Below are 26907 nucleotides of genomic sequence, written 5' to 3'. Positions count from 1 at the left end.
AACATGAGAGGTCTGCCAAAGGTAAGGCTACTGAATGAGTGATTTTTGGTTTCTTACAAACACAAGAACAAAGAAACACAGGTATATGGGACAAGTATTTTGTGAAAATAGGAAAACATATTCCGAAAGCAGAGTTTAGTCACAGACAATGGCATGAGATTAACCTGTGGGTCAAGTTCAGACACATCTTTCTTGTTATACAGTAACCAACCTCAGTACACCCCATCTTCCAAACAATAAATTCATCAATACTAATACCAATAATTGGTATGAAGAGTCCATTTTTTCATCCATGTAATTTTTGGTGTAGTTATGACTTAATCTCATGATTGGACGACATTATCTCCACAATTTTACATCATTCTCAAAATCTCATTTTTTCCCTCTTTGTTTGCTTCTTGTCCTCTGTTGTGGATTGGTGATGCATTACAGGCCCGATAACAAAACAAGAAAAGCACAGAATTGTCTTTAATTTGTAACAGATTAAAAACAAATGCATCATGCTTTATAAAATAAGCAAGAAGTGGGAAATCCAAATATGCAAAATCTCTGCATTCATGCTTCCCCATCTGTTTAAGTGCAATTTTTCTAGGAAGGAAACACAGATGACACAGTTTTCCTTCGAATACCTTCCATTGTAAATCAAACTGACTCCAACACGTAACCCAGTTATGCAGAGATGAGGGAAAGTGTCCCGGCAGGAGTCTTCACAGAATACAGGGGCCACCATGGCCCCGTTAACAAATCACTCAGGTAAAAATGCTTGTCATTTCCCAGCATCTGGCACTGACAGTGTGAGCAGTCAAAAGTGTGACCTTTTTTTCCTCACCTGGACAGCAGGGTGCCAACAGTTTCCAGTCTGCAGGAGGAACAAAACAGCAAAGGTGCCCCAAAACAAACCTGTACTTTTCTGTGTTGACAGCAGTGGCCTTGAACTACTTTATCCCTATCCATCAGGTCTGTCTCAGAAACCATGTCAGGTCAGAATGTGCCTGTGTGATCATGTTGTTGCTCCCTTTAAGATGATTTCACCAGACGTCATGCGTGTTAAATTGATTAGATTTCACTCTAACTCAGGATGCTGATATATTACTGCAGCTATACATCAACTTAAGGACCGTCCTAAAGGGCCAGAGCTCCCTCCTGGGGTGTTAGTTGTGACCTAATTCCAAAGCTGTACCACTGAATTGTTTGGCAGTAAATCTCTCTTGAGGGGAGCTCTGCTCTGGAAGTTGTTGGGTGAAGCCTGTAATTTACGCACATTCTGGGTTTAAGTGTGAATTGTTTACCTTGATAGTCCACATCCCAGGCTGTGGCTCCTTGATGTTGACAACTTTGGCAGAGTTGGGAATGTGCAGGAGCTCAGTCAGGCCATCACTCTTTCCCATGAGCTTCCCTGAGGGCCAAACATGAACACAGAGACAATCACTTAAGTTTTCCACAGCTTTGACTGATACAAATGAAGTCTGAACACTTGTTGATGAATGGCTGCAGGTTACACATAAATAATAATACAAGCTGTCAAAATATAAAGATGGAGTCTTAGAGTGTGATAAATAATGGTTTGTTTTTGGTGTGCTGACTTAAAATGTACCTGGTCTGTGTACTGTTCTAATCAAACATTACTCTAGGCCTTTAAAAGCAACAGCAGTATTCCTAAAAGTGCTCATCAAAGTAAGAAAAAAATAGAATTTGTGGAACTTCAGGAATGTTTATGTTTGCAAACACGTATCATACCCTGAGGGTTTTTTATCTCAATGTTGGGCGCCGGGCCACTGAGCGCCACAGTGACTTCCTTGAGGCTGGGGTCAAAGGGCATCTGCCAAGTGTTGCTGACCCCAGCAAAGTGATCAGTTGACAGCAGGTGGACCTTGGATGACTGCACAGCCTCCTCCACCCATTTCAGGACCTATGTTGATGAGGAGATTTAAAAAATGTGGAGAATAAACTTTATTTTGTGCATAATATCTCTCATTATGTATAAACTGTAGCACCAAAGGCTTTATTTCTAAAATGAAAATGACTTTTGCCAAAGGAAGTCGACTCATTCACCCTTTCCTTAATAACCTACCAACACATACCCAGACACACACAAACACAATTTTATCCCCTCAGCTGCTCACAAGGTCATCCCCTCAACATGTGCAAAGCTTTAATCAGGAAGTTTCTCACATTCCCCAGTGTCCTGCCCCCCCCTGTTTCCTCAAGTCCCCATGGAAAACTTAACAGCTACTGTTTGAGACCCAGACCAAGGAAATCTTTGTCTCCCTCTGTGTAAAGAAGCCAGCGTTGGTGGAGCCACAGAAAGTGTAAATCCTTGGTCTTTGTCTTTCTTTTGAATCCAGCTACTTCTGTGAGCCACACAACTTTGTTTATCAGTATGTCATTATCAGTTTAAATCAGGTTCTTTGAAAGCAGGCCCCAACAAAAAGTGACACTGTGGTCCAGAAATAAAAAAAACTGTTACAACTCTAAATTATATTTTAAATTTTTTTATTAAACACTGCAGTTCAGGCCAGTTAAAAAAGGCTGACTTTGGTTTATTTTGGAATCAGATTCTGACTACAAAGAATGACAAAATTAAGTAGTAATCTGATTTTTTTTTGTTTTCAGAATTCTTATATTTTTTTTATAAATGTCCTTTTTCTTACTGGCCTAACCTAAAAGAGGGCTTTAAGTGGCATTTGTCCTCCTATATGATACATATGAAGTAATAAGATGAACAGAAAGGGAGAGACTATGCAGTCTCAGTAAAAAATTTCAAACCTTGAATCCTTCTCTTCCCAAGAAACAACCTCTTACTTACATAATGGAAAACAGCATGCTATCCCACTTGCGCTCCAACACTGCTGATTTACATTACTTGGAAAGGTTAAAAGGAGCTTAGGTTTACATCAATCAATTCAGTGTTTCCTGCACATCTGATCCAGAGTCCAAACTTAGACATGGGCACAACAAAAGACAAGAGAGGCTGTAAAACCTTCTGCTGTCATTTAATTTACACAGCAGAGGCAGAATTTGGCTGAGCTGAGATGATTTAAGTACTGTGTGACCACAGCATGCCTTTTCTTCAAACTCAGAAACCTGAAAAACATCCTCCAAAAGAAGAGAGAAGTGGAGAGGATCAGAAGTCTGGCTCCTTGCTTACAGTGAGACTCTCTTACCTCATTGACCTGCTTCTTGTCCAGATGGAAGACCTGCCCAGAGCTGGTGGATGCAATCTCCTCATAGGCCTTGTAGCCAATATGACCCCGATCATCACAGTCCCCTGTCAGCACAAACACCACCTACCCACACACATGTTTAAAAATGTTAACACGTCATCCTGTGCTTGTTCACAGTATGATATATTTTGTAGTACAATCCAAACCTGTGACTGTTTCTGCTGAATGAGCTGCAGCACTTCATGGGTCAGCTTGTAGTCTTTGGAACGGGCATCTGTGAAGACGTAAATAAAGGAACCTGGCAGGGAGATCTCCAGAGCAATCTTAATGGCACCAATGCTCATCTCTGGACAGTCACCACCTCCCTGGGGAAAAGAACAATATCATCAGCATAAGGTGTAAAGTGTGGTTTTTAAAACACTGAAACAACTCTTCAGTTCGTCAAAGCTCCCCGCCTTTCTACATGCCTACATAGAAGGGCAGGGAGCACCCAGAGTGGAGGTATTCTGACAAATTTAACTTTTTGCAAGCACAAAATTACTTCCTTTGACAAGAAGTGGTGCTGGCTGAGTTCTTAATGATTCTGTCTTCTTGGTGGGTCAAAGGTGAATCTTTTCTGAAGCACTCCCACAAAAACAAAGCAAATTGTCTGCTGGGTTCAACAAATGTGCTAGGATGAATCTCACTATTATTAATACCTGGAAGAAGCAACCCTTAACTTTAGGCCAAGGGGAGCAGGAGGTGAAGAGACAGGCGCCGTCTGTTTTTTAACAAACCCTAAAATCTAACATATCAAAAATCTAACCCTCCACCTACAGATTGACTCAAAACGGAGCCTGACAGCACTTTCATTCTCTAGAAGTGAAATATTAAGTGCTACCTAACATCCTTACTGTTAAATCCAAACACTGCTATGCACCGTGTATCATTTCAATTTCAGAAAAAATGTAAAATCCAGAAAGCTTCCATCCTCTCAGGACAAAACCTCCTTCTGGGTTTCAGCGGGTGAAGAGGTGAGAAGAGGAAAACAGACTCAGGAATGAAGCAATAGATGAGAGGAAACTGGATCATGTCCATTCTACACAACACGCTCATACATCAGATTAACATTCTCACATGCCAAAGATGCAAAAACACTTCCCAAATACTTTTTTCTTCCTAAATTCTGTTACTCTACAACTATGTCCCAACCACCCTACAACATGAGGAGTAACAGATCTGTAGTTTTTCTTTCAAGAAGTACACACCAGGGTTTCTTTCCCCTTCCATGTGATTAGGATAAAATTTAAACTTGGCAGAACTCTGTTTAGCTATCCAACCATTGTATGTTATTGTTTATACCCTTGTTTGTAATGACGCAGGAAGGCAAATAAACACAGGATGAATAAGGGTTTTTGAGTTTCATGTCCCCTAGATACATTATAAGGGAGGCTGAAAACGTAATAAAATGGGAACAGTGCCCATGAGTGTCTTGTAAAAATACAGAGAATAAATTATTGTTTCAAATATTCTTTCATCATTCAGCACAGACGGACCAATCAGGCTTGGTCTTAATCAGCTGACAAGACGTCTGCCGGGACCAGAGTCAGCTTATATCAAGGCCAGATGACCTTGTGCTAACTGCGAAAGCAGCTGGGCTCCTGCTGCTGTTTCCTTGCTCTGATTGATGTGATTTCTGAACCCACCTGGACGTAGAGCTCTCTCAGCTCATACTGGAACTTCTTGGGGTCTGTTGTGATTGTTACCGGTCCAATCTCTGCAAAGAGAAAAAAAACAGAAGGGTTTCAGTGATTAAAAGGTCCAAAGCATCAGATGAAAAACTCTGCACATTTTTGTTTCCTAACGTCCTCTTATTAGGCAAACATTAGCTTTGGCAGATACGTGTGGATGTTCGGATTAAAATGTCATAAAATCAACTGCAGTGGGAAAACTTCAGGGAAGGAGAAATACTCAACTAACAGAGGAAGGGGAAAGGGATCTGTGGAGACTTAGAGGTGTTAACGCCAAAATATCACAGGAATGACAAGGAACTTAAGTCATGAAATGATCCTCATAACAGATTAGATGATATCATGAAATATGATGAATTAACTTGACAGAACTTGCAATTAGTTGCGTCATTTTGTTCACACCCTAAACCAGCAGTTGGCTTGCTCATTGTGTGTTACAGGCACAATGATAAAGCCATCAAAATAAAAGATGAAGGAGTCACAAGAAGGGATAGTACAACAGGCTGTGAATATTGACTGACAATTTGAATTTACATTATAAAGTTAGTTTATGAGTTATTGCTTAGGTTTTTTTCGTGTCTAGCATGGAAAACCGACTACTCTTTTACTCTCTCACAGTCACAAGGATGCCTAACATGGTACCATTTGATTTTAGGTGAATCAGTACTAGGTCCTATAGACAGAATTTGTTCGGTGCCTATAAAAGTACCTAATTCAGTACCCATCCCTAGTTACAATTATCAAAATATTAACTCCAAGTTTTACAATGTAGGGCTTTGATCAAATAAGAAAGCAGAAAGAAAAAAATCACTGAGCCTTTTGACATTCAGATGCAGATACAGACAGATCAAAGTGTCCTCCCCATTACCTCTAATGCACTTTTTCACTCTACTTCAAACAAAACCTCAACAAATGCTACTGACTCAGTCAACAGACGCTCACTCCCATCTCCCTTTGTTGTGCCGCTGCCATGATGTCACTTTGGCTGGCTACACCATGACTCATGTTATTCTGATGTCACGCTACTAAGAATACGATCTGTGCCTCGAGCATGTAAACACCAGATGGGATTAGCTCTAACCCCATGTAAACAGATGACACAGACTTTTCTATCAGAAAGATGCTAACGGGAATAACAAGAAGTGGTCAAGTAAAACACCAAATGGGAGCAGGTAACGCGTGAGCACTGGCTGTGCATTGTCAAAGATTTACTCGAACATTGTGAAGATATTCAGTCATGACATTCGCACAGTCGTTGAAGCATGCCCAGTCAAAAAGAGGCGTAAAAGGGCCATCTTAAACAGACAATATAAAAGGGTTCAGTTCTTTCATTAGAGAAAATGAAACCACAGTCTTCAACAATTTACAGCTGACTATCATCCATTGGCAACCACCCAGCTGTTGTTCCTGTTTTCACAGACAAAATCAAAGTAGCAGCTTTGGTGGGAATCTCTCTGTTCCAACGTTAACTAATGGGCTGACCCAAGTGAGGCCACAGTTCAGCGCACTATAGAAGAAGAGCACCACCATCATCACCACACAGTGACAGCATGGCTTGTTGACGGTGTCGGTGGTCTGTCTGTCACTACTGTCTCCAGGTTGTATCTGTTAATGAGCTGCTAAGCCCCTTCTTGAGTCTAACTGTGTGACTTCAGCTACTGCAGCTGTGCTGAGGAATGAGCTTGATGAGGGGGCTGCAAAAAGCACACACACCTAGGCACACACACTTAAACACTCTGAAGGTCTGCACATGTAAGCAGATTGGAAAACAAGGTTTCCCTTGTTGAGGAGGGGGGAATGTCAAAGGATCCACAACCTTTGAAAAAGGATACAGTTTAAACTGTTCAACAGGACTCTTTCACTTTGTCTAGAAGCCAGAGATTAAATCAGAAATTTAGTTTATTGGCAAGTTGAGAGTCTTTAAAAATACTTCTTTCCTCTGTCTCATTTGAATTTTTTATTTTCAAATATTTAAAGTTGACAAGTAAGCCATTACTCCTCGCTGCATGCCATGAGGAATCACAGGCATTTTCCCTTCTTCCTCAACAAGCAGCCTCACCTTACATTTCCTCAAAGAGCTCGAGCAAATTCAATTTATTTAATAGCATACACAAAAAGGAAAGAAGTCTTTTTCCAAATGACCCAGTTTTTTGGCATCCTTGTAAATCTTCCAGGTGGAGTGGAGGAACATTTGCTGCCATCAGAAACGCTTTAAAAAACTTACATGGAAATGTGTCTGGCTGCTCTGGACGGAACATGGATCCAGAGCCAGAGTTTTCAAAGATGGAAAAGCTGACATGTCTCTCCTGGGACGAGTTCCCACGGCTGCTGTAAGTATTCTTTAGACCCTTTTGACTACAGTGCCTTTAACCACAGCCAAAGTTTCAGCACCAGGGCTGTGGAAAACCCAAGCTAATAGACCTAACTGTTCAAATTCTACTTCTGGAATGATGTTTGACTTTGATAAATCAAGATGCAGAGCACCACAGTTCATTATCTACTGTTTAAGTGCAATAAGAAACAAGAGCGTGAGTGCTGCTCTTGGAACAAAGTCTCAGAAGATTCGTGCCTACTAGCACCCCAGGTCCTGCTGTCCAATGACTTTTGGTTGAAGGGATTCATTATTTACCAAAAACAGATTTTTCCCACCGGTCTGGAGAGCCAGCAAGAAGTTCTGTTACCCCTCTAGAATATAGCACTCCCAGAAGGCAGGCCTGCTCTAATGTCTTTAAAAGTAGTATGGGAGGAAGAGCCTTTAGCTATCAGGCCCCAATCCTCTGGAATATCTATCAGTCAGGGTCATCATCTGTACTTTCAGGAATAGTCTAAAAACCTTCTTTGTTGGCAAATCCAATAGTCAAGGACCAGCTCTTAGTTATGTTGCTACAGGCGTAGGATGCTGATGTTAAACTTGATGTTTAAACATATGAACAGTCATGAGGGTACACCTGAGAGCTCAGGCTTTATACAACAACCAGATGCAAGGGGTGTGAAAAAATGTCAAGAGTGTTTGGTTATGTCAATACTGGATCTCAGTGGTACTGTAAGTACACAGAACTCACCAATGGTACCAACCCCATTCAGTTTTCCAGTATTCCCCCATGATTGGACAAAAAAATCCTGGATTTGTTTCTATTCTTTGTTTTTCAAGTTTTGACTTTGACTTCTACCATCAGACTTATCTGTCTCTCTTTGAAAGATGTTTGCCAACGAGCAGTGGCAAAGACATACCCCTTAAAGTGGGAAAAATAGCAGGCTTGGACTCAAGAAATTCAGACATTATTGTTCCTGCTGCTGTGTTGACAGTCACATTCTCCCTGCCTCTTCTCTGCTCCTACCATTTCTGTGCAAGCTGCATCTGATCATTGAGGACATGTAGCACGGTCTAGACTTTGTCTTTTTCTAAAGTGCCTTGTGATGAGTTGGGGCTGATTCATTGTCAATGCATATGGGATCAGAAGTGGACCTCCATCCCTGCATACCACTTAAATTATTTCTGCCATTCAACTTCTGCTTAGGGAGAACCTTGATATGATCTCCTGGATGGCACACTGGAATTAACTCCAATGCTTTTTCTATGATGACAAGAAACACATAAGTGGCATTACACGACTAAGTGCATGACCTCAAAGTGAAAGAATGCATTAAAAGAGAGAAAATGACCAAAACAAACACAGTCACCGTGCAGTACTGCATCGTATCCTGCCTTTTAATCTCTTGTTTGAGTTGTTGGCACAATCAAGACAAATGATTCCAGGCTGCACCTTGATACTCTTATGGCATTCATCCGTGATGCCGCCTGTGAAAGTATGCATCTGCAGATCACGTGCAAGCTTAAGCACTCGCAGAAGGTCTAATGGGATGGAACAGACTGGGCAACTGTCCAATGGCAAACTCTGGTTCACCTCCACTGACATCAGGGCTTTAAGTAATTTGCTGGGAATGGCTCATGTGTTCACTGCAGACTGAGCTTCTCTTTCCTCACAACATCAGCACCAAGGAATTCCAAGGCCAGCACAATGAAAGGTCAGAGAAGTTAATGTCTTCCAATGAACTACAGTCAGAATTTTGGCAGTACTACTTCAAGAATAAGCAGCATCACAAACAAGGGGAAAGACGTTGTCCGACGCACTTCTGATATTTCTGACCATGATATTCTGTGGCAGTTTGGGAAAGTTCTGTCCTTTTACACTTTGTGTTCAATGCCCAAAAGGCTTTTAGCAACAGCAGGAGTGTGCATAGCCATCACCTTTGCTTTTTCAACATTTCCTTTCATTTTTTTTATTCCCGAAGGCAAAGACCAGGATGTCCCTGACTTACAATGACTCATCTAGCTTATTAAAGTCTAATCACAAAGCTCCAGAAAACTACTGCTGTGAAAAAACAAATCAAGAGGGACCCAAAGAACCCCTAACCTGAACCTGCTGTTCGTTAGACCCATCCACAAAGCAGCCAAAGGGGGAAATGTTCTTCTTCCCTTTTAAAGGCACCAGCTACATTTATGGTTCCAGAACTTTATTAGCAAACATTTACTGATAAGTTCTTCTTACCTTTATTAACCTAATTTAGAAATAAGTGTTGCATTTCCTCCACTGACAGAGAGATGCTGGATTCTTATGGATAACATAAACAAAGGGATGCTACCTCGTCACTTAATATTCTGCAAAAAGTTGTAGTGAACAAATAATTAGTGTCATAAAGAAAAATGAACAAATGCACAAATTGGCAACTTTATGACTGTGGGTGAAAGTGCTCACGGGTAATGTTGTCTTTATTTTAGGAAAAACTAACCAAAATCCGTCCAAAATTGTTACTACATTTAACACCAAACAGATATTTCTCAGAGCCTTTAATAAGTGAGAATGATGTTAGGGTTGACAGGCAACTTGTGCGGATATTGATTGTCAACTGCACTTGTTTGCAGATGTCTGATTAGAACATGAAACTCAATATCTGTTGGATTTGGAGCTCGCATTAGCTGATGTATTGCTTTCCAGGTGGACTGTTTTCTGTCAGTTTCAAATGCTAGTTGGCAACACTAACTGGGCTTCCGCCAAAATACAGACAACAAAAAACCATTGCTAAGTCATATATTTCGACTGAAGTTCAAGAGATCTAAGTTAAATAACTTCTACAACACACAAACTGAATTCAACTGGACTGCTTTAAACAAACCAGGGTAAAGTTTAAAGCGTTAGTTATGCATACTTGAATAATGTTCAGGTGAAGAAGGTTCAGCGGCTTTCCCCGTCCAACAAAACCCAACATGTTACACAACATGTAGCTGTTACAGCACTTAACTGCAGCAGGGGCTGTAAACACAAACTGCTCTCTGTCTTTGTGCTGACTCAGGGTAAAAATCTGCCAGAAAGAGAGTGGCTGTCATTCTGACCCATAATTCACTTAATCAGCCCCACAGAGAAAACACATGTGAAACAGCACACAGAGCAATTAGAGCGCCTCAGAGAGGAAAGCATCCAGCACTATACATACAGAATGAGAAAGACCAGACGTGTTTCAGTTTAAACTGTCATGTAATCATGCACACAAACTTACACAAAGTCCTGTAGACAACAGATCATCAACTAAGTGGTCTAGAATTACTTCAGTAAAAAAGAGTTCACCAACTTCAGTCTAGGAGGTCTAAAAACCTGTGGATTTCTGAGCCTTTTCTGAGGCTTACACTTGGACTAACTCCTCATAGGTGGTTATCTGATTTCCTTCAAAGTAAGAACAGTGCTAGACAAGAACTCAGCAACGAAAAATTCTTTGGCTCCTGTCTAAAACCAGAGGGGCGTAGCTCTGGGGACCAGAAGTTTGATGTCTTGCCATCAACAGAAATCTGCAGTACATCAAGCAGACAGGGTCCAAGCTGCCTCCAACTTTACATTGATAGATGTTTCTTTTGAAACATACCTTAATGCCAAAATGTTTTTTTTTTACTGCCAGGGAAACAGCAGCAGCAAACTTCAAGGCAGCACCACACCCTGACATGCACAGATGCTCAAGGATTTGTACAGTGCTAGCCTGAATTACTAACTTTTCTTTTGTTAAATCTTAGCTCTTCATTGTGTTTTGTTCTGTGTTATTCCTTTTTTTCTTGTTAATTCTTTCTGCTTTTCCTTTTTTTCAAATTGAGATTAAAAGGCCTAGTCACATTTGCTGAAATTGGCCAGCTCCATCTACACACAGGTGGTGAAGTCTTCTTGGAAAGTCTTCCCAAACAGGAAATTGCAAATCCATGATAGAGATTAATCCCCTCTTTTTTGGGTTCATGTGTGCTTATTAAGAATGGGAAAGCAGAGCGGAGAGGAAGTGGTTAGACGCTCTCACGGGATAAAAATCTCCACTTCTGTCTCGTTAGCTGTCAACATAAAAAGATCAAACTATGGTTTGATGAAAACTGACTGTATTCACAATCTCATCTTTCACTTTTTCTGGTGGGCTGGATTTAATTCTTGTTGATCATTTGAGCTCTCGCCCTCCTGCTTTCCAGTTGCCCTTTTGATTCTTTCTCGCTGTCATGTGTTACAGAGCCTGCCTCACTTCTTCCTTGCATTGCTCTTTCAAACATCTTTCACCTTGTCTGAACCACCAGCTGCCATTCGAAGACTGAGGTTTAGCCCGGAGCGGCAGGGCTGACAGCAGGCTTTATTTGAAGCCGCCACAAACTAAACTTTGAAAGAAGCTTCCCGCACAACCAACAGAGAGAGACACAGAACACCAGGCAGACCACCAGGCCGCTAGACCCTGCTTTCTGACATGTCTCAGAATGATGGGCCACAGATCTCAATTGGCATTCAGGCCTCTAAACAATCATTTGAAACCATAAGTGATTCACACTACACACAAATCATCATTTTCTCCTGGTATCTCCAAGTGCAGGGTTTGATGGGGAGCATGTTCCAGAGAGGGGACAACAGCTCCAAACCCTCCACCAGTCATCCAGCTGACGTGATAACTGGTGCCGGAGACAGAACCCAGAGGAGGAAGCAGCCCTAGGGTTAATCTGGAGAAAGTGTGTGCTGGTTTATGACTGTCATTTATGAGGACGTGTGGTTCCGTGGTTTAATCATTCATACAACAAAAGACACATGGTGACACTGCATGAAATGGGTAAATATCTCCTGCCTGGGTTTTTACATGTGTTAATGTGCATACATTTATAAAATGCATCTGTGGCTGGTTAAATATATATTATGAAATCAAAGTTTGTTTGTTTTTTACTTGTGCATAAAAAAACATTCTTTTTACATTCTTTACAGCAAGCAAAAGACTTTTATAGTTGATCAAAGGTTTGAAAGACGCTCAAATTCTGTCACTGTGGACCATCTGTGTGCGATCATCACTCATGCTCATAAATATTATCTACAGCTCATAAATGCACAATGGGCTGTAAAGTAAAGGAACTGAAAGATGTTCCCCACTTGTTAGCACATATGGTTTGATGCACTGCTGACATCTGTGCTGGTACTGTGGGGGGAAGTGATCACTGTGGACGAGTCATTGGTTTCTTGGGGATCAACATGTTTGCAGTTAAAAAGCCGTATGTGTAACTCTCACCACTCTCTGTGACATAAAAGAAAGATGAATAATTTGTCTATGTGGTTAGATGACCACATGGACTTCTGAGAAGCAGCTGCAAGAGATGAAAGCAGAAAATGAGGAGGATCATAATAAGTAACTATTTTTTGCTCAGAATAATGTAAAGTCTGGATTGACAGCTTTATTGTGTTCATAAAGATGACAATCAGTCTTTGTCATTGATTCCTTATGTCTGCAACAAGAAAGACACTAGAAAAATTTCCATCACTACTGCTTCAGACTGGTTGGTAAAGTTTCAGTGGTGCAAGGGTGCAACCAAATCTATCTCAAGCATAGATCGAAGTAACTCCTTATAGCCTGAATTGATTAACAATTATAAAAATGGATTGTTTTGTGTGTTTTTGCATTCTTACAGATGTTAAATTAAGTGGAGATTGTAAATTTGAGTATAGTAGACACAATAGTTACAACTAAGTTATATTATATATACATATAGACCTGAGAAGTTAATCTCCTGACCAATACATTGAGACATAGTGGAACTGATAGGATCTTTGGTATATGCAGAGTATGAATGGAAAGGTAATAATGAGATACATAGGTCATTTCAGCTGCATCAAGACCTGACAGGGTATGTCGCTCGCAACTTTGCGACAACAGACATGAAGGGGTTAAAAGTTGGAATAAAACAAGTGGGCAGATTTGGCAGCGCATATACTGTTTATAAATAAAATCTTACAAATTATAGAGTTTTAATTTCCACCCTGTGTAGGTGCCAGATGTAACCAACTTAGATGTTGCACATTACACAGTTTGATCCCTGAAACATGATAACCGACATGAGCACATCTGATATCTAAAACATACCAGCAGGTGCAAGACCCAGAGCTGTTATGACCATTAAAAACTAAACAAATTAAGCTGTAGCTATTTCCAAAACAAAATTCTTCATTGGAAATCCATTTTGAATGCATAAAATTTGGTCATTCCAAATCTTAATTTCTAGCCTGTGGAAAGGAAACTTAGTTTGAAACATTTCCAATTCACAAACTCAAGACAGCTGCTGAAACTCTTCATTAATGATCATTTTTGCTTTTTATTTCATAAATGTACTCTGGCTCCATTCTTAACTTGTTTGTATGTGTATCTATGATGTCTATAATACTTTATTTTTTCACAAGAACTGCATCCATAAACCCTCCATCTTACAGCCAAATGTGAAAGATCATTATACAAATGCACAACCAATCATTTCAAGTCACATCAGTAGCAGGGCCAAGAGCCAATCTGACAACCCGAGAACATCTGATACCTACACCTGCTTTTGAAGTCCACCCCGTAAATAGAAACGTATTCTTGGCTCATATACCACATGATCTCTGCATGGGCTTGTTAGGACAAACTATTCATGTGGTGGAGTATGTTTACCTTACAGCTAATATAGCTAAATGCTCATTTTAGGTTTGGTGTTATGTATAGAGAAAAATTACAGAAACTACCATGTTTTTCAAGTTTTCTCAGGAATGGTGAGAAACCAACTGCCAGGGTCTGGTTCGTATTAAAGTTATCCCACACAGCCACTCATTTGCAGCCTAACTATGATGGCTTATGTGCTTTATGACAATCAAAAGCTCTTAAATGTAACATTGATTGACGGGTCCTCAAGCAAACACTTAACAATGCTGCATTAAAGTCAAATAAATGTGAGTGGAAGAGTTGTGGTTGTAGTTTACCGTAATCATTACCAGATCTGTGTAATCAACGACTCCTCTAAATTTCCTTACAACCACGACTTTCTCTCAAGCTTTGTTTGTTTACCACTGAGTTGGATTTCTGAGTCAGACTTAATGAAACCTAAAAGCCAACAACCCATGGTTAGAAGTCATGTAGAAACCTTGGTATGTTTTTTGGGCCCTTTGGAAAACTGACACCAACACTGGTGGGTTGCATTGTGCAACATCTTTTTTACCCATAATGCATCACAACAAAATGCTAAGACTGATGCTGACTTCCTTACTAGGACAACATATAAGTAAAAGGGGGAAGGATGGAGAGGTGGGTGAATAGAACAAAGCCGTGGCTTAGAGAGGCATCAGGTATCTGTTGGTTGGTATCCTGCTGAGTCCCTGGACAGCTCTTAAGAGAGCTGAAAGGGCAAACTGTGGTACGGGGAGGGCGCCTTGTGTGACTTTTCTACATGTGGTAGTAATTGAAAAAATTAAGGCTAAAACCCTGAGTCTTGCCTGAGGTTGATTTGATGATTCACTCATAAAAACTGAACTTTGCCTCTCAATGTGGCCTTTTACTCGCATTGATTTGCCTAAATAAATTAAGTGTGTGGTTTGAGGGTTATTTGTAGCAGCCACAGTATCAAAACCACAAAACTGCACAGCTCATGACTCAACTGTTTATGAGTGATGGAGTAGTCAAAAAACGCTAAAATATGCCACTGTGGCTTTTTCTGTAAAGTGTGCCTCTTTTGTTTTACGGAGAAAAGTTCAAATTGTGCATGCTAAAGCAGACAGAGAAACCACGGATGCAGCAGTTCAGCACATACGACCACACACAGATGCACACTCAGATGTCTGAGGCACTGATTTCCAACCAGTCAGTCACACATGCGGGTCATCAAAAGTACAAAGGGGTGTTTTCAAACTTGAAAAGTTCCCTTTAAGTGAACTCCTTCTGTCAACACACATCCAAATGGGCAAGCTTCCCAACTATAAGTTTTAAAGCCAGGTCCTGTCTGTTAGGAAACATGAACAGCAGTCTCAACATCTCTTCCCCTCTAAGTCACTTTATATGATACAACACTGATATCTACCTGACCTAAAGAAGACGCTAAGTTCAATGAGTTAGCTTGTTTCTGGCTCTTCTAGCTAAGACCCTTTCAGGTGAGTTTAATTGGCTAACTAGTCAAACTCATCTCTTGTGTTCTTTACCTTGCTAAGAACATCTCTACCAGTGGGAGTTAGCAAGCTACAGGTAGGTAAGCTAAGTTCTCCCAATCTTCACAAGCAACCTCTCAAGTCCCTCTATCATATATGACTCAAATGAGAACAATCAGTTATGTGACCATGTGCATTCACAAATTTACACATTTGATCAGGTTTCCTAGCTAACAGGCAAAACATGATGTTGGCTTACAATAAAGTCAAAGTGAAGTGATTTGAGTGTGTAATGTAAAATGTCTGTTTTTGCATCTGACTTGCACCTGAGTACGTACATTGGCTTCGTTAGTCTTCTTACATCGTTGAAATGCATGCTAGCAACCCTCTGGAGCTGGGCAGCTCACAAGTAACTTCTGCTTTTCATTAGGTGACTTCCAGCATGGATGTAGCCTAACTGCTTCTGTTGGAGTATGCCACTGCTTAGGTAAGTGTTGCTGCCCACTGAGTGCTAATTTTGTTTACTTTGTGTTTTTGGATGAGCACTACCCTGACATATGCCAACAAGGCACTTTCTGTCTCCTCCTTGCTCAAAGGTAAAACTTTTCTTTCAGGACCTGGATCTGTAGGAGTTTGTCCTGTTTGTCCAGAGACTGTCCATAAAAGGATATTGTCAACAGAGACAGCCATATGATGGGTGGTGAAGACAACAGATTCTAAGATAGGTAGCTTTAAAGCAGGGATCCCCTGGACCAATACAGTGTGTGGGCATGAAAAATACTAGTAACCTGGTACAAGGTGGTCTCCAAGATAAATGACTTCCCCCAAAACATACCCCTCTAAGACGAAGGGCAGAGGGCGCTGACAGGCTGACCTTCAGCCTCACAGCCTGTAATTCAGGTCTCTTAAACACTTGTCTGGTCCAGACACATTTAAGAACCACACAGGCCTCCATGCCAATCAAAGTTCTTGGATGCTTTGTTGTTAAGCTGTTCTTCTAACCCTTGCTTCTCTCTTTATGCCTGTTTCTTCAGTGCAAACACATGGTTATGTCACCAGCAATGTGGACTTCCAGTAAGTACTTTAGCATTACATCGAGTTTGTTTAGAAGAAGTGGGAAAGAAGTATCATTGTGAAAAGAGACACATACAATGCTTTGTGCTAACCCAAAGTGAAAATTTGGTTACATTGACAGTGCTTAACGCGAAGACTGCCAACAAACTAAATAGTGAACATCAAATTAAAGTTTTAAGTGTATTTCCAAGAGAAAAACCAAATTGTTAAGAATGCTTGACTGCTCTCACAGACAATATTTTAAATTCAATAAAAACATACATTCTTGTTTCTGAAAATTAATGAAACTTAAAAAACGAACATACAAAAAGATCCCATACACTCTGCCACTGAAAACGTGCCACTCTTAAGATCCTTGGAGGATAATGTTGTTAAACTTTTACAGGATGACGCACCTTTTCTAGCCTAGAAGACGGAGTTAAATTAAGGCAACAGTAATTAATGGTTTGGCAGCAACACCGACGTATTATCACCCAATAAAGGGGCTGTGGTGAACGTGTTAATGCCCAGTGCTCTATTAGCCTATCCTATGTTAGTTCTTGCTTTTTGTGTAGGGTTTCTGGCCAACTGACATGAAAGAATAATATTCTCCTTTTCTCTTTTGCTTTGGTCTAATGACCAATCTCTGGGCCTGTGAGTCTATTTAGTGAGGGTGTGGGGGAAAATATCAATCCTAAAACAATAAATAGTGAAGAGTGGCAAGAACAGTGCAGCTACAGGATGTAATCATCCATCTAAAGTAAACGCCTGCATATGGTAAATATATAAAATAACTCAAAAGACATGCCCCCATCTATTTCCATGAGAGGAAGCCCAGCACTCTTGAGCCGATGGTTTATGAGCAAATGTCACTCTTGACACACCAGCTAAGCTGCTGAAAACCTGACATATGTTTTAACTAAAATGAACATAAACATCTCACACAGTAAAGAAAATGAGGTCATGCCAAACCAAACTATGGGAATATTCAACTCTGGCACCAACTCTGAATGTAAATCCAATGTGCTGAAATTCAGTCCTCCAGCTGCAAAAAGTATGATGTAAAACAATAAAATCACATGAATGTGTCACAGTAAAGAGAAAATATTTCCATCATAATGATGTCTAGACGATGATCTGTTTCGTCTAATTCGACTATAAAACTGATTTGAGGAAAGCCCTCCTTGAAGAGGCAACAGCAAAAGGGCTGAGGTTGCTGCTTATTATTTGGAGCAATAAAGTAAGAAAAATGCTGACTGGTGAATATTAATCTACAACATAGAGGGGGTATGTCTGTTGGTGTAAAGCGCAGTGGGCAGCTGGAAACAATCCACTTGATTTAAATGGTCATGAATTGAAAATAGCAGTTTGGGAGCCAAACTTAAAAACGGTTACTTATTCACGTTTTTCCCTCACGGCATGAAATCTTCACTAAAGAACAAGGCTGGGATGGAGCTTTGGAAGGCAGAGCATGACATCAGTAGCACGCTGTGAAAGCCACAGTGTGATGTTTGTAAGGTGGAAACAAAGCAACAGATTAGCAACCATGGTGATAGCGTTTGCCAGATTTCCACCAGATCGACTTCTAGTTCGACTCCCTTGTAAGTCAATTTCAGGGGACACAACAAAGATTTCTTTGCTCTTCAAGATAGTTTGTTGTTGTCCTGGTGGGTTTCAACCATAAACTGTATATAGAGTGGACAGTGTGGCTCCGCCATTTATCATTGTACGGTTCTGAAACCAAAATACCCCCGTCACAGGCGCAGCCATTGGTAGAAATTGTAGCCAGAGTCTGCGCACTAGAGACAATGAGGGATTCTGGGAAAATCTGAGTAGAGCTGGGTGACAAAAATAATATATATTTTTTTCTTCCTTTCGAGAGTCTAATCACTCCTTGACCCTACCTACATATTTTAAAATCCCCGAAAAAAATACACTAGAACGGCAGCTGTCAATCATCGTAAAACGTTACCTAAAGCCTCGTTTTTAACCTTGTATAACTAATGAAAACAAAACTTTTCAGAAAAAAGAGGACTTGAATATAAGACAGCCAAATGATATCTTTAAATCACCACAACAATCGGACGTGAGAAACATTTCCACGAGGAGTATTAATTTTTTAAAGTTTGACCACAGCCCATTTGGAATCGCTGGAATGCTGGGTTTTTTAACCTATACTGCAGCCAGCCACCAGGGGGAGCAGTTTTTGTGGAGATCTCACTTCGTGCACATAAGAACAAGTAGACATCCATTTTTTTACAGTCTATGCTGCTGGAGCTACAACACAGCTGAAATACAACAGAGGAAACCAAATGGAAGTCTTTAATTTCTTACATAAGTTCACCCTGACTTCTTGCAGGTATTTTTACATAGTGTCTGTCAGGAAGAAGACTCAGTAAAGTCAAGGTCAAAGTTTCATCTGTTTACATTCATGCATGCAGCCCACCCATTACATTTCCATCAGTTTTCAGGAGACTTGTGCATGTGCAAATGTAGCTCATGATAAAAGCATTTGTACACCACTTCCAACCAACAAAAGGAAGGAAGTGGCAGCTGTTATCAAAATCACCTGACTAGCCCGGGGAGCTCATCTCTGTGTGATAAATGAACATGGAAAAACTGGCTGCTTATGCTGTGGACACATGGTAGTAGTTAGGGATATGTCAGGTAAACACGTCTGGCCCAGAAGAGGAAAGAGACATTTCTGACATGCAGCAAACACAGTTCAGGTTCTTTAAACACACAAAATGGCCAAAACCCCCTCTACAGAGGTCTTCTTGTACAAATAAGCAGATCCTTTCAGGTTGTCACACTTCAAAATGTAAATTTACTTAACACTTATAATAATTGGGGTCTGATTTTTCTGCAGCTGCCCACCAATGCTGCCAATACTAAGAGCCAATTATTTTACCATTTTCTGTGATCTGGTGCATTTCAGTTTTTGTGTATGAAGTCTTCTTATTTTTTTTTCTCTTTACACTTACACTTTCAACCAGTCGCCTTAAAAATGGTTAAACACAAAAAACAAGCCCCAAAAAGGTCAGGGGAGATATAGTGAAGCGCACAGACAATAACACCAAACAACCCTGGGGGGACACGACCCAAGCCTTCGAACCTTCAGGACCACAGGATGATGCTTGGAATTCAACAGGGACTGGAAAACAAATCCAAAGCCTCCAGGGAAACAAACCTGACATGGTGGAGAGGAGACAAAGTCTGACAAATGCCTTTTAAATAGGTCGTCTGTGTCACGTGGATTTATGTCAACTACTGTATCCAAAGGTCAACTACCTGCGACTCTTCTAAACACCTGCAGCATCCCTCAGGTATGTGCTGCCTCCTAAGATAAAAGGGGATGACCTCTGGACACCGATTACAAAGCTACATGGAGCTGAAACTGCACTAAGAGCACCTTAGGGCACTTCAGAGGGTCTGTGCACAGAAAAATTACAGGCCATTTTAATATTCCAGGGCAGGTCAATGAGAACATGAAACACAAAGACACTCATTGTAGTCTGCCACACTCCTCACTCCTCCTCTAATTCTGCTCCGAAAAAAAACTCCACCTCTCTTTTTGGCATTCCTGCCTAATAGCATCATTATTGACTCCGTCCAGCTAAACGCGGGCTCCTTGTAATCTCACACGGGTGGGGTGGTTCAGACAAAAAACTGCTGCTCTGCAAAGACGGACACAAAAGGAGAAAAGGGGTTGGTGGAAAAAGACACTGAATACCAACAAAGGGTGTTCTGAGATGTGCGCCTTTGATCCTGCAGAGGTGGAAGCTCATCTCCTCTCATCACTCCACACCCAGAGCTTTGGTCCAGCTCTTTAACTAAAGCTGACTTAGAAAGGGTAGAAGACTCACCATCAACTGAGCAATCTACAGGGCTGTAACAAACTCTAAATACCAATAAAACAGAAGCAGAAGTCATCAGCTGCTGATTTCATTTGGGGAGACAAATCTGAGTCTGGACTTCTCCATGTTGGCAGAGTGAGAGTAAACAGACATCACTCAGTGATCCTCCGGTCACAAGCAGTGATTTCTGTTGGACGTGTACCATCCCTTGTTTCTGTTTCGGCTTTCCTCTCCAGCTCTCTGGTGTGGTAAAACATCTGCTGACTTTTCAGTTTACTTCCATCAAAGGGTTTTTCAGAATGTCAAAGACAGTGTTTGAAAGCTCCTGCTTACTCCGACAACACTCATAGAAGGCTCCGTCTGACAAGTTTGTCAAACTTGCGTGGCTGACACTGGCAGAGCTTCGGTCCTCCTTACAGGTTAGCGTCAACATGCCTGCACTGGTTATGCAGTAATCTGCACCAGTGGTAAATCCAGACAACTAGATTAAAAAAATGCTGACAAACTGTGTCATACAACAAGATTTTTATACCAAAGAGCAAGGGTGGTGATGTGTGATCAGTTTGTTGACTGACCATGCATCCCTTGCTCAAACAGCAGACTGTAAAACTTTTATACATACAAAAAAGTTGCAAAACTACAAAAGCAATCAAGAATACAACCCAAATTGTCCAACCTTGTTCCCATTCGAATGATTATTACGTTTTGATAGACTTCAAACATCAATGCTCCACTGAATATACTAAACAACAAAGCTTTGAGGATGTGAGACACTGTTAATGTCAACATTGGGAGGCCAGTGGGAGACTTGAAACTCTTTATATGAATGGGAAACAAAAACACGGCAAAACAGAAAGACAAAAACTTAAGGAAGATTGAAAAAGCCTATTTAAACCAGCAAAAACTTGAAGGTGGTACATTTTGTAATGGAAGAAGTAATGCTGGAAAGCATCCTGGTCTTAGCCTTTACTTTGGTTTTAGAGTGTTTTCAACCAAGAGAGGATTAAAATTTTCACCTGTAGTGGACATGCAGGTTCCTCTATTACAAGATTTGCAAGATTTATATGTTTCAATTGAAATATCCATACCCACAATAGAGATACATATTTTTAAAATGCTTCTTTGATTATGAAGTCCTTTGCCCCTAAAGTATTCAAATGAGTTCCTTAAGTAATGGCATGATCATGTGTGAAGATATGTGTTTCTTTCAATACAGTGGTTGCCTTGCTCCATGTAAATATTTAACTGAAAATGCTCTTTTCATTGAGCTAAATGACTGCTACTTCATCACCTCACTGTCCTACTTGGAGAGGAAGGTAAGACAAGATGAGACCTTGATTAATTGCTGAGGTTTGTTGCTAAATACTGTAATCAGGGGCTTCTACTGATAAAAAATGATGTGGCTACAAATACCCTTAAATTTAAGCACCCAGGTAAAACTTCAAATTTACAGCCACTGCTCCTTTCACAATCTGCTAAACAGCTTAGACAACGAAGACGAGTCACCATCTCAGTGATTTCTGACAGCACGACTTTGGAGACAGGTCTAAATCCCCCACTGACCTGAGGCCCTGGGCTCTGACCCACCTCATCCTCAGCTAATTAAACAGTCACACAAGCATGTACAAGACACACACACACAAACACACCCCCTCTCACAGCATGGTATTATTTACAAGGATGAGCATGTGTGTGCTTGGACGTCAGCAGAGCCACAGACAATGTAGACTCACAGAAAGCTTTGGAGACAGAGTTGTAGACTTGTGCACTTGTTTTTCTTGTCTGTTCACGCATTGAGGCTGTACTGCACACAGTGTAGGGTTTCTTCACATGTGGTTAATTAGAAAGCTGCGAAAAGATTTGTACTTGGGACTGATGGGAGCGTTGTAAAACTGAGTTCATTTGGCGACAATTAAATAAATGTTCATGACATTCTGCTTATTGCTAACTTTTGACCTCTGCGGGTAAACAGAAGACTGAAAATTACTCATCTTTCACTTGACTGAATCACCTAAATCAAGAGTAGCTTTGAGCAGCTTGAGATGTTGATCCTCTAATGACTGACATATGAGTGATAGTACAACCAAAAAAGCTTAAATTCACAATTTTCACAGATATATTGAGGTGTTTTCAGGCTGTGGAGCTCCACTCACAGCCACTGTGCCTCAGTAAAAATGACTTGTGAAGTATCCTCTTGCTTTCTTTCTTTCTTTCTCTCCCTGCAGGATGGAGGAAAAAGAGGGGGGGGGCTTCCTGACTGATCTTCCCACACAGGCCTGACCCCAATATCCAGGCATCCTCCTGACACCCTCACTTCACACACAAACACACACAGGCCGAGAGAAACACAGATACACAAACACACTCTCTAATGTTTACCGTGTCAGATTGTAGTGTAAATAAAGGGGGGAAGCTCCGGACTCTGATTTAAAGGGAGCCAAATCAAACAGGAGGGACAGAGTTATCACACTGGGTCGGATGTTGAGCCCAGAAAGTGGAAGGTGAAACGAAAGTTCTTATGAAAACAAAGCTTGTTCTCTCTGAGGGTCCAGAAAAAGACTCAAAGTGAGATAACAGAGGCAGCAGCAGAAAAAGCTCGAGGGGAAATGTTCTGCAACCTTTGCTTTGCTAATCATTGGAGTCTGCCCGTTGGGGTTTGGGTAACACACTTTGACGTCCTCGTAAACATTTTATAAAGAAAACTAACGTCACTTTGAGGGAAGGGACCAACACAAAGACCTGGAGTCTGCAGGAAGAAGTCAACACCACATATTTGAAGCTTCAGTGTAATGCAAAAAGAGAACAGCGAAGTGACTTCCTGGCGTGGAGAACACTTTCTGTACAAGTTGAAAAATCATTATTCCTTTCTCACTGTTATTTTGTCCAAAACACACTGCATTACTTCTCTTTTATCATCTGCTAATGATTTAACTTAAGCAATGGATTCATCATCCTGTACGGGGAGCATGTTTCTTCTTTCATGTAATTATTATTCTGGGCACAGAGCTGCAGCTTGAATCCATGATGAAGGAACTGGGCTCCATAAGAATGTGTGATATGCTGAAGATTTCGCAGAGGAGGACAAACATCTGGAATAGGAATCTGGCTCTTCACCACACAGATCACCTCAGACGATTCATCTCCTTCTTTTTTTCTCCCCCAGATCTCTTGGAGCGGTTTGTTTTCATAGTTGCTAAGTGCATTCAAGTGAAACTAAGAACAATTCAATAAATATGGATTATTAACCAGTGACGTCATTTACATTTTTGGGCACAAATATGACAAAAAACAGTTTTTTTTCATGTTCTGTAGTAAAGTCAAGCACACCTTAATTATCACCTCATTCTGGCTGATGATGGTGCACTTTTTTTTTCTTTGCCGAATTAGCACACTCACTCCTTGCATGACATTTCTGCTGCCTCTCATGGTATTTTGTGTAAGCAGGTAAGTCACCTGTCACCTTGGTTAGAAAAGAGTGACCACAGGCACTTTGAAACTATTACACAAAGTTTTTGCAACTTTCACAACTTTAGATAAAATGTGCATATCAAAGCAGTGGTATGACACATAAAAGAAAAGCATTAGGGGCCAGCATGAGATAAACACAACAGAGGAGAAGGTCATTCAGTATGCACTATGTGGAAAAAAAGTTGAAATAGTGAGAACAAAGCCAAGTTTGGGAGGAACAGGAACAGGAACAGTTGCTCTGGCTTAAAAGCTCCTGTGAGTTTTTTTAGAAGATGCTATGAGGATGGTCCATTTAAATTGGACCCCCTCCCCACCTTCTGGCCCAGATTGTCACGCACACTGTCGTTAATTTCTTTTAGCAAGGTGTGTGTTTGTTTTGGTGTTAAATACAGATTGGATTGAAACAAATTGTCTTTGACCAGGAGAACTTTTCACTGGATACAACGCAACAAGGTCAGGTATTTATCAGTACAGTTACATAGTGCTTTGAAATGTGACGTCAAGCAAATATTGTAGTAGCCAGCTATATGTAGTGCTATAGGCAGTCAGGTGCTCCAACGGATCCGTAGGCTAACGTGACGATAAGTAAACACAGTTTGTATGAAGTTTAGTAGCTGTCTATATTTAGCGCAGCTGGCAGCCAGGTAATCTAAGACATGTTATGCCCCGCTAGTGCCCATCTATCAGTCAGAGCTAACGCAATCTCCCTCTTCATTTTATTGATAGATTCTTGAATTTTAACAGATCACTGCAGAATAACTCCTGCATGTGGGTTGGAATGAACATTATCACAAACAGTTTAGCTCTTTTAGCCTTTAGCGCAGGCTGTATCACTCTCCTGTTTAGCCATCTTCTGCCCTTTTGTCCTATTTCTGTCTGACAATGAAGCTCCAGTGTCCATTATCACTAAAAAAAATTCACAGAAATAGTTTTCAGCTGAGAAAAACACAGATATCTCTCCTCATTACTAAACTTTGTCAGCTAGCGTGGTGTTGTCAAAGAGTCTTCGACGTGCCGTAAATCAATCTGGTCTTGCTTGACCCAATTGGGAAGCTAAAAAGTAGCATTTTGAAATAACCTGTAACCTGTACTACTAGCGCTGATAACATCATTTTAAAAAGTGTATTACAATCAAGCATACATCTAGAAGGGAGACTTTTGCAAGATCACTTAGAAACTTCTCACAGCCCCTCGAAGTGTGTCATGAAATAAACTGGTTTACACAGGGATTCCTCTTTCTGTGCTAAAAATGCAAACAAGACCATCTGAAGCTACACTAAAAATTTCTGTATTGCTTTTTTAAAAGATGGTAGGCACTTTAAGAAGGTAGATTTTTCTAAAACAAACACTACATTCAAGCTTTATAGAAGGCCAGATTTTTTGTTTGGAGAAAAAAAGATCAATGGATAGATACAGAGTGTTACTTTGACCACAGGGGGCGTTAAAATCAGAGCAGACAGAAAGTTGCTCATTGGGACTGTAATTGCAAAACTATTTCAAAATTTCTGCTTAATTTCCAACACTGACTCTTTTCAAAGAGCAAAATGTAAAAAAACAAAAACAACATAATCCTCCCTAAATCAATCTACTACTATTTGACTATCTGAATCTGACTAAAGTTAGTCTGGATTATGTCCCATTGATTCTCAGCTACATGTCTGTTAGCCTGCTCCTCTGACCTAAAAGCCAGGGTTACTGTTAAAAAAGTCCAATGATATATTGTCTGTGCATTAGCTGGTCAGAATGAAAGAGCACCCAGGGGTGATGACAATCATCAAGCTGCATTGCAAACCTAAAGTCCTGCACTAACCGTGGCGGAATGCTAATGATAGTGACCGCCAGGCTGAACATCTGTGTGCGGAGACAGAATCCCCCAGAGTCCCCTCCTCTGGAGGTGTGAGGAACATTAGGCATTCAAAGGGCGGACTGTGAGCAAACTATCACATTTCTCACTTTTCTGTGTGCTTTTGTTTTCACAGCACAGTCAACTGCTAATACTCCCGGAGACAATGCAGGGAAAGTTGAAATGTCAAGCAAAAGAAAAAGAAAAAGGAAAGTTTTCAGCCCTCATGCTGACTAAACGTTCATTAATGCGGTTTGATGTCATTACCTGGATCGTGGAAGGGGACCAGAGCGAAGTTATACAAGGTCTTCTTTGGTCTGTTCAGGGATGTTTCCAGGATCTTTGACGCTCCTTCGATGACCTGCACGAGGTCGTCGTACATGGAGCCGGTGACATCAAACACGAACGCCAGGGTGGATGCCCCCTCGGGGATGTCCTCCTTCGTGGCCCCGGTCTCCGTGACCTGCCCGGCTGCACACGCCACTGACAGCGCGAGGGACAGCCACATCAATCTGCTGCCCATTTCAGATCCAAGACTCTTCTCCAGCAAAGTTCTTGGGTGTTTTGTGCTCGCCAGTCGCAACCTCAGGGTGAGCCTCGGGATAAAAGTAGAGTCATCTGGCTCCAAAAATTGGACTGGGAACAGTTTACAAAGAGCAAAACATGAGTCAATTAAAAAGCAATGAAGAAAGCTCTCGTTTTCACCTCAGTCTTTGGTTTCTTCTGCAGCTTCTGTTCTCTCAGGTCGCAGCCTCGCACTTCTCTGTGAACGCAAACTCTGCAGTCCCAGCAGCTGTAGCAGCGCCTGTTGTCTGTTGTCTGCAGAGTCAGGAGTCCTTGTTCAGCTCTGTCATACAAAGACCACCTCTCAGCTGGGCAAAGAGTCTCCAGGGCGCTAACTACCTCATGCTGCAGAGCGGGGCTGTGATTGGTTGAGATGTTTTGGGTGAAGGACCAGTTGCTTAAATTAGGCAACTTTTCTCCTCTCACGTTACACAAAGAGTTGCAACGCTTTTATGTTTCCCATCATTATCATATGCATATGATTATGAATGCAACATGGTGATGAAGCAAGCAACTCACCTCCTGTAGCTCCAATAAATGTTTCAGCAATTCTTGACAGATGAGATGTGAGTTAATGGGAGAGCAAATGCAGTTGAAGTACTCAGAATTATAATGATCAGACACGGGAACGAGTCCCAACTTTGAATTGCTGGATTTATGTTTGAAACAAGCTTGTATGAGTAAAGCAAACACAACTTCAATGATTCTGGGCTCCGTGCTGCCACCTGGCGGTCGTGGCCTGGCTCTACACTCCATTGATTCAATGAAACTGCAAGGAGGTTACATTTTTTTGGG

At 41.0% G+C, this 26907-nt stretch overlaps 1 protein-coding gene across 1 annotated transcript in view; it reads right to left on the bottom strand.

Annotated features, from left to right (window-relative positions):
• hmcn1 (hemicentin 1) overlaps positions 1-26403 on the bottom strand; it is an 84338-nt gene extending 57935 nt beyond the window's left edge. Inside the window, exons 1-6 of the mRNA XM_074667921.1 lie at positions 25816-26403; positions 4850-4920; positions 3371-3529; positions 3165-3287; positions 1738-1909; positions 1290-1396 (exon numbers count right to left, since the gene is read on the bottom strand). Coding sequence (XP_074524022.1) covers positions 1290-1396; positions 1738-1909; positions 3165-3287; positions 3371-3529; positions 4850-4920; positions 25816-26071 — 888 coding nt within the window. The 5' untranslated portion in view covers positions 26072-26403. The remainder of the gene's footprint in view (positions 1-1289; positions 1397-1737; positions 1910-3164; positions 3288-3370; positions 3530-4849; positions 4921-25815) is intronic.
• Between the last annotated feature and the right edge of the window lie 504 nt (positions 26404-26907).

The sequence above is a fragment of the Halichoeres trimaculatus genome, unplaced genomic scaffold (assembly GCF_033239565.1).
Source record: "Halichoeres trimaculatus isolate MK-OKI-2021-1 unplaced genomic scaffold, fHalTri1.1 fHalTri1_scaffold_4, whole genome shotgun sequence".
Classification (NCBI taxonomy): domain Eukaryota; kingdom Metazoa; phylum Chordata; class Actinopteri; order Labriformes; family Labridae; genus Halichoeres; species Halichoeres trimaculatus.
The sequence above is the reverse complement of the archived record's forward strand: the minus strand, read 5'-3'. Positions and strand labels throughout refer to the sequence as shown.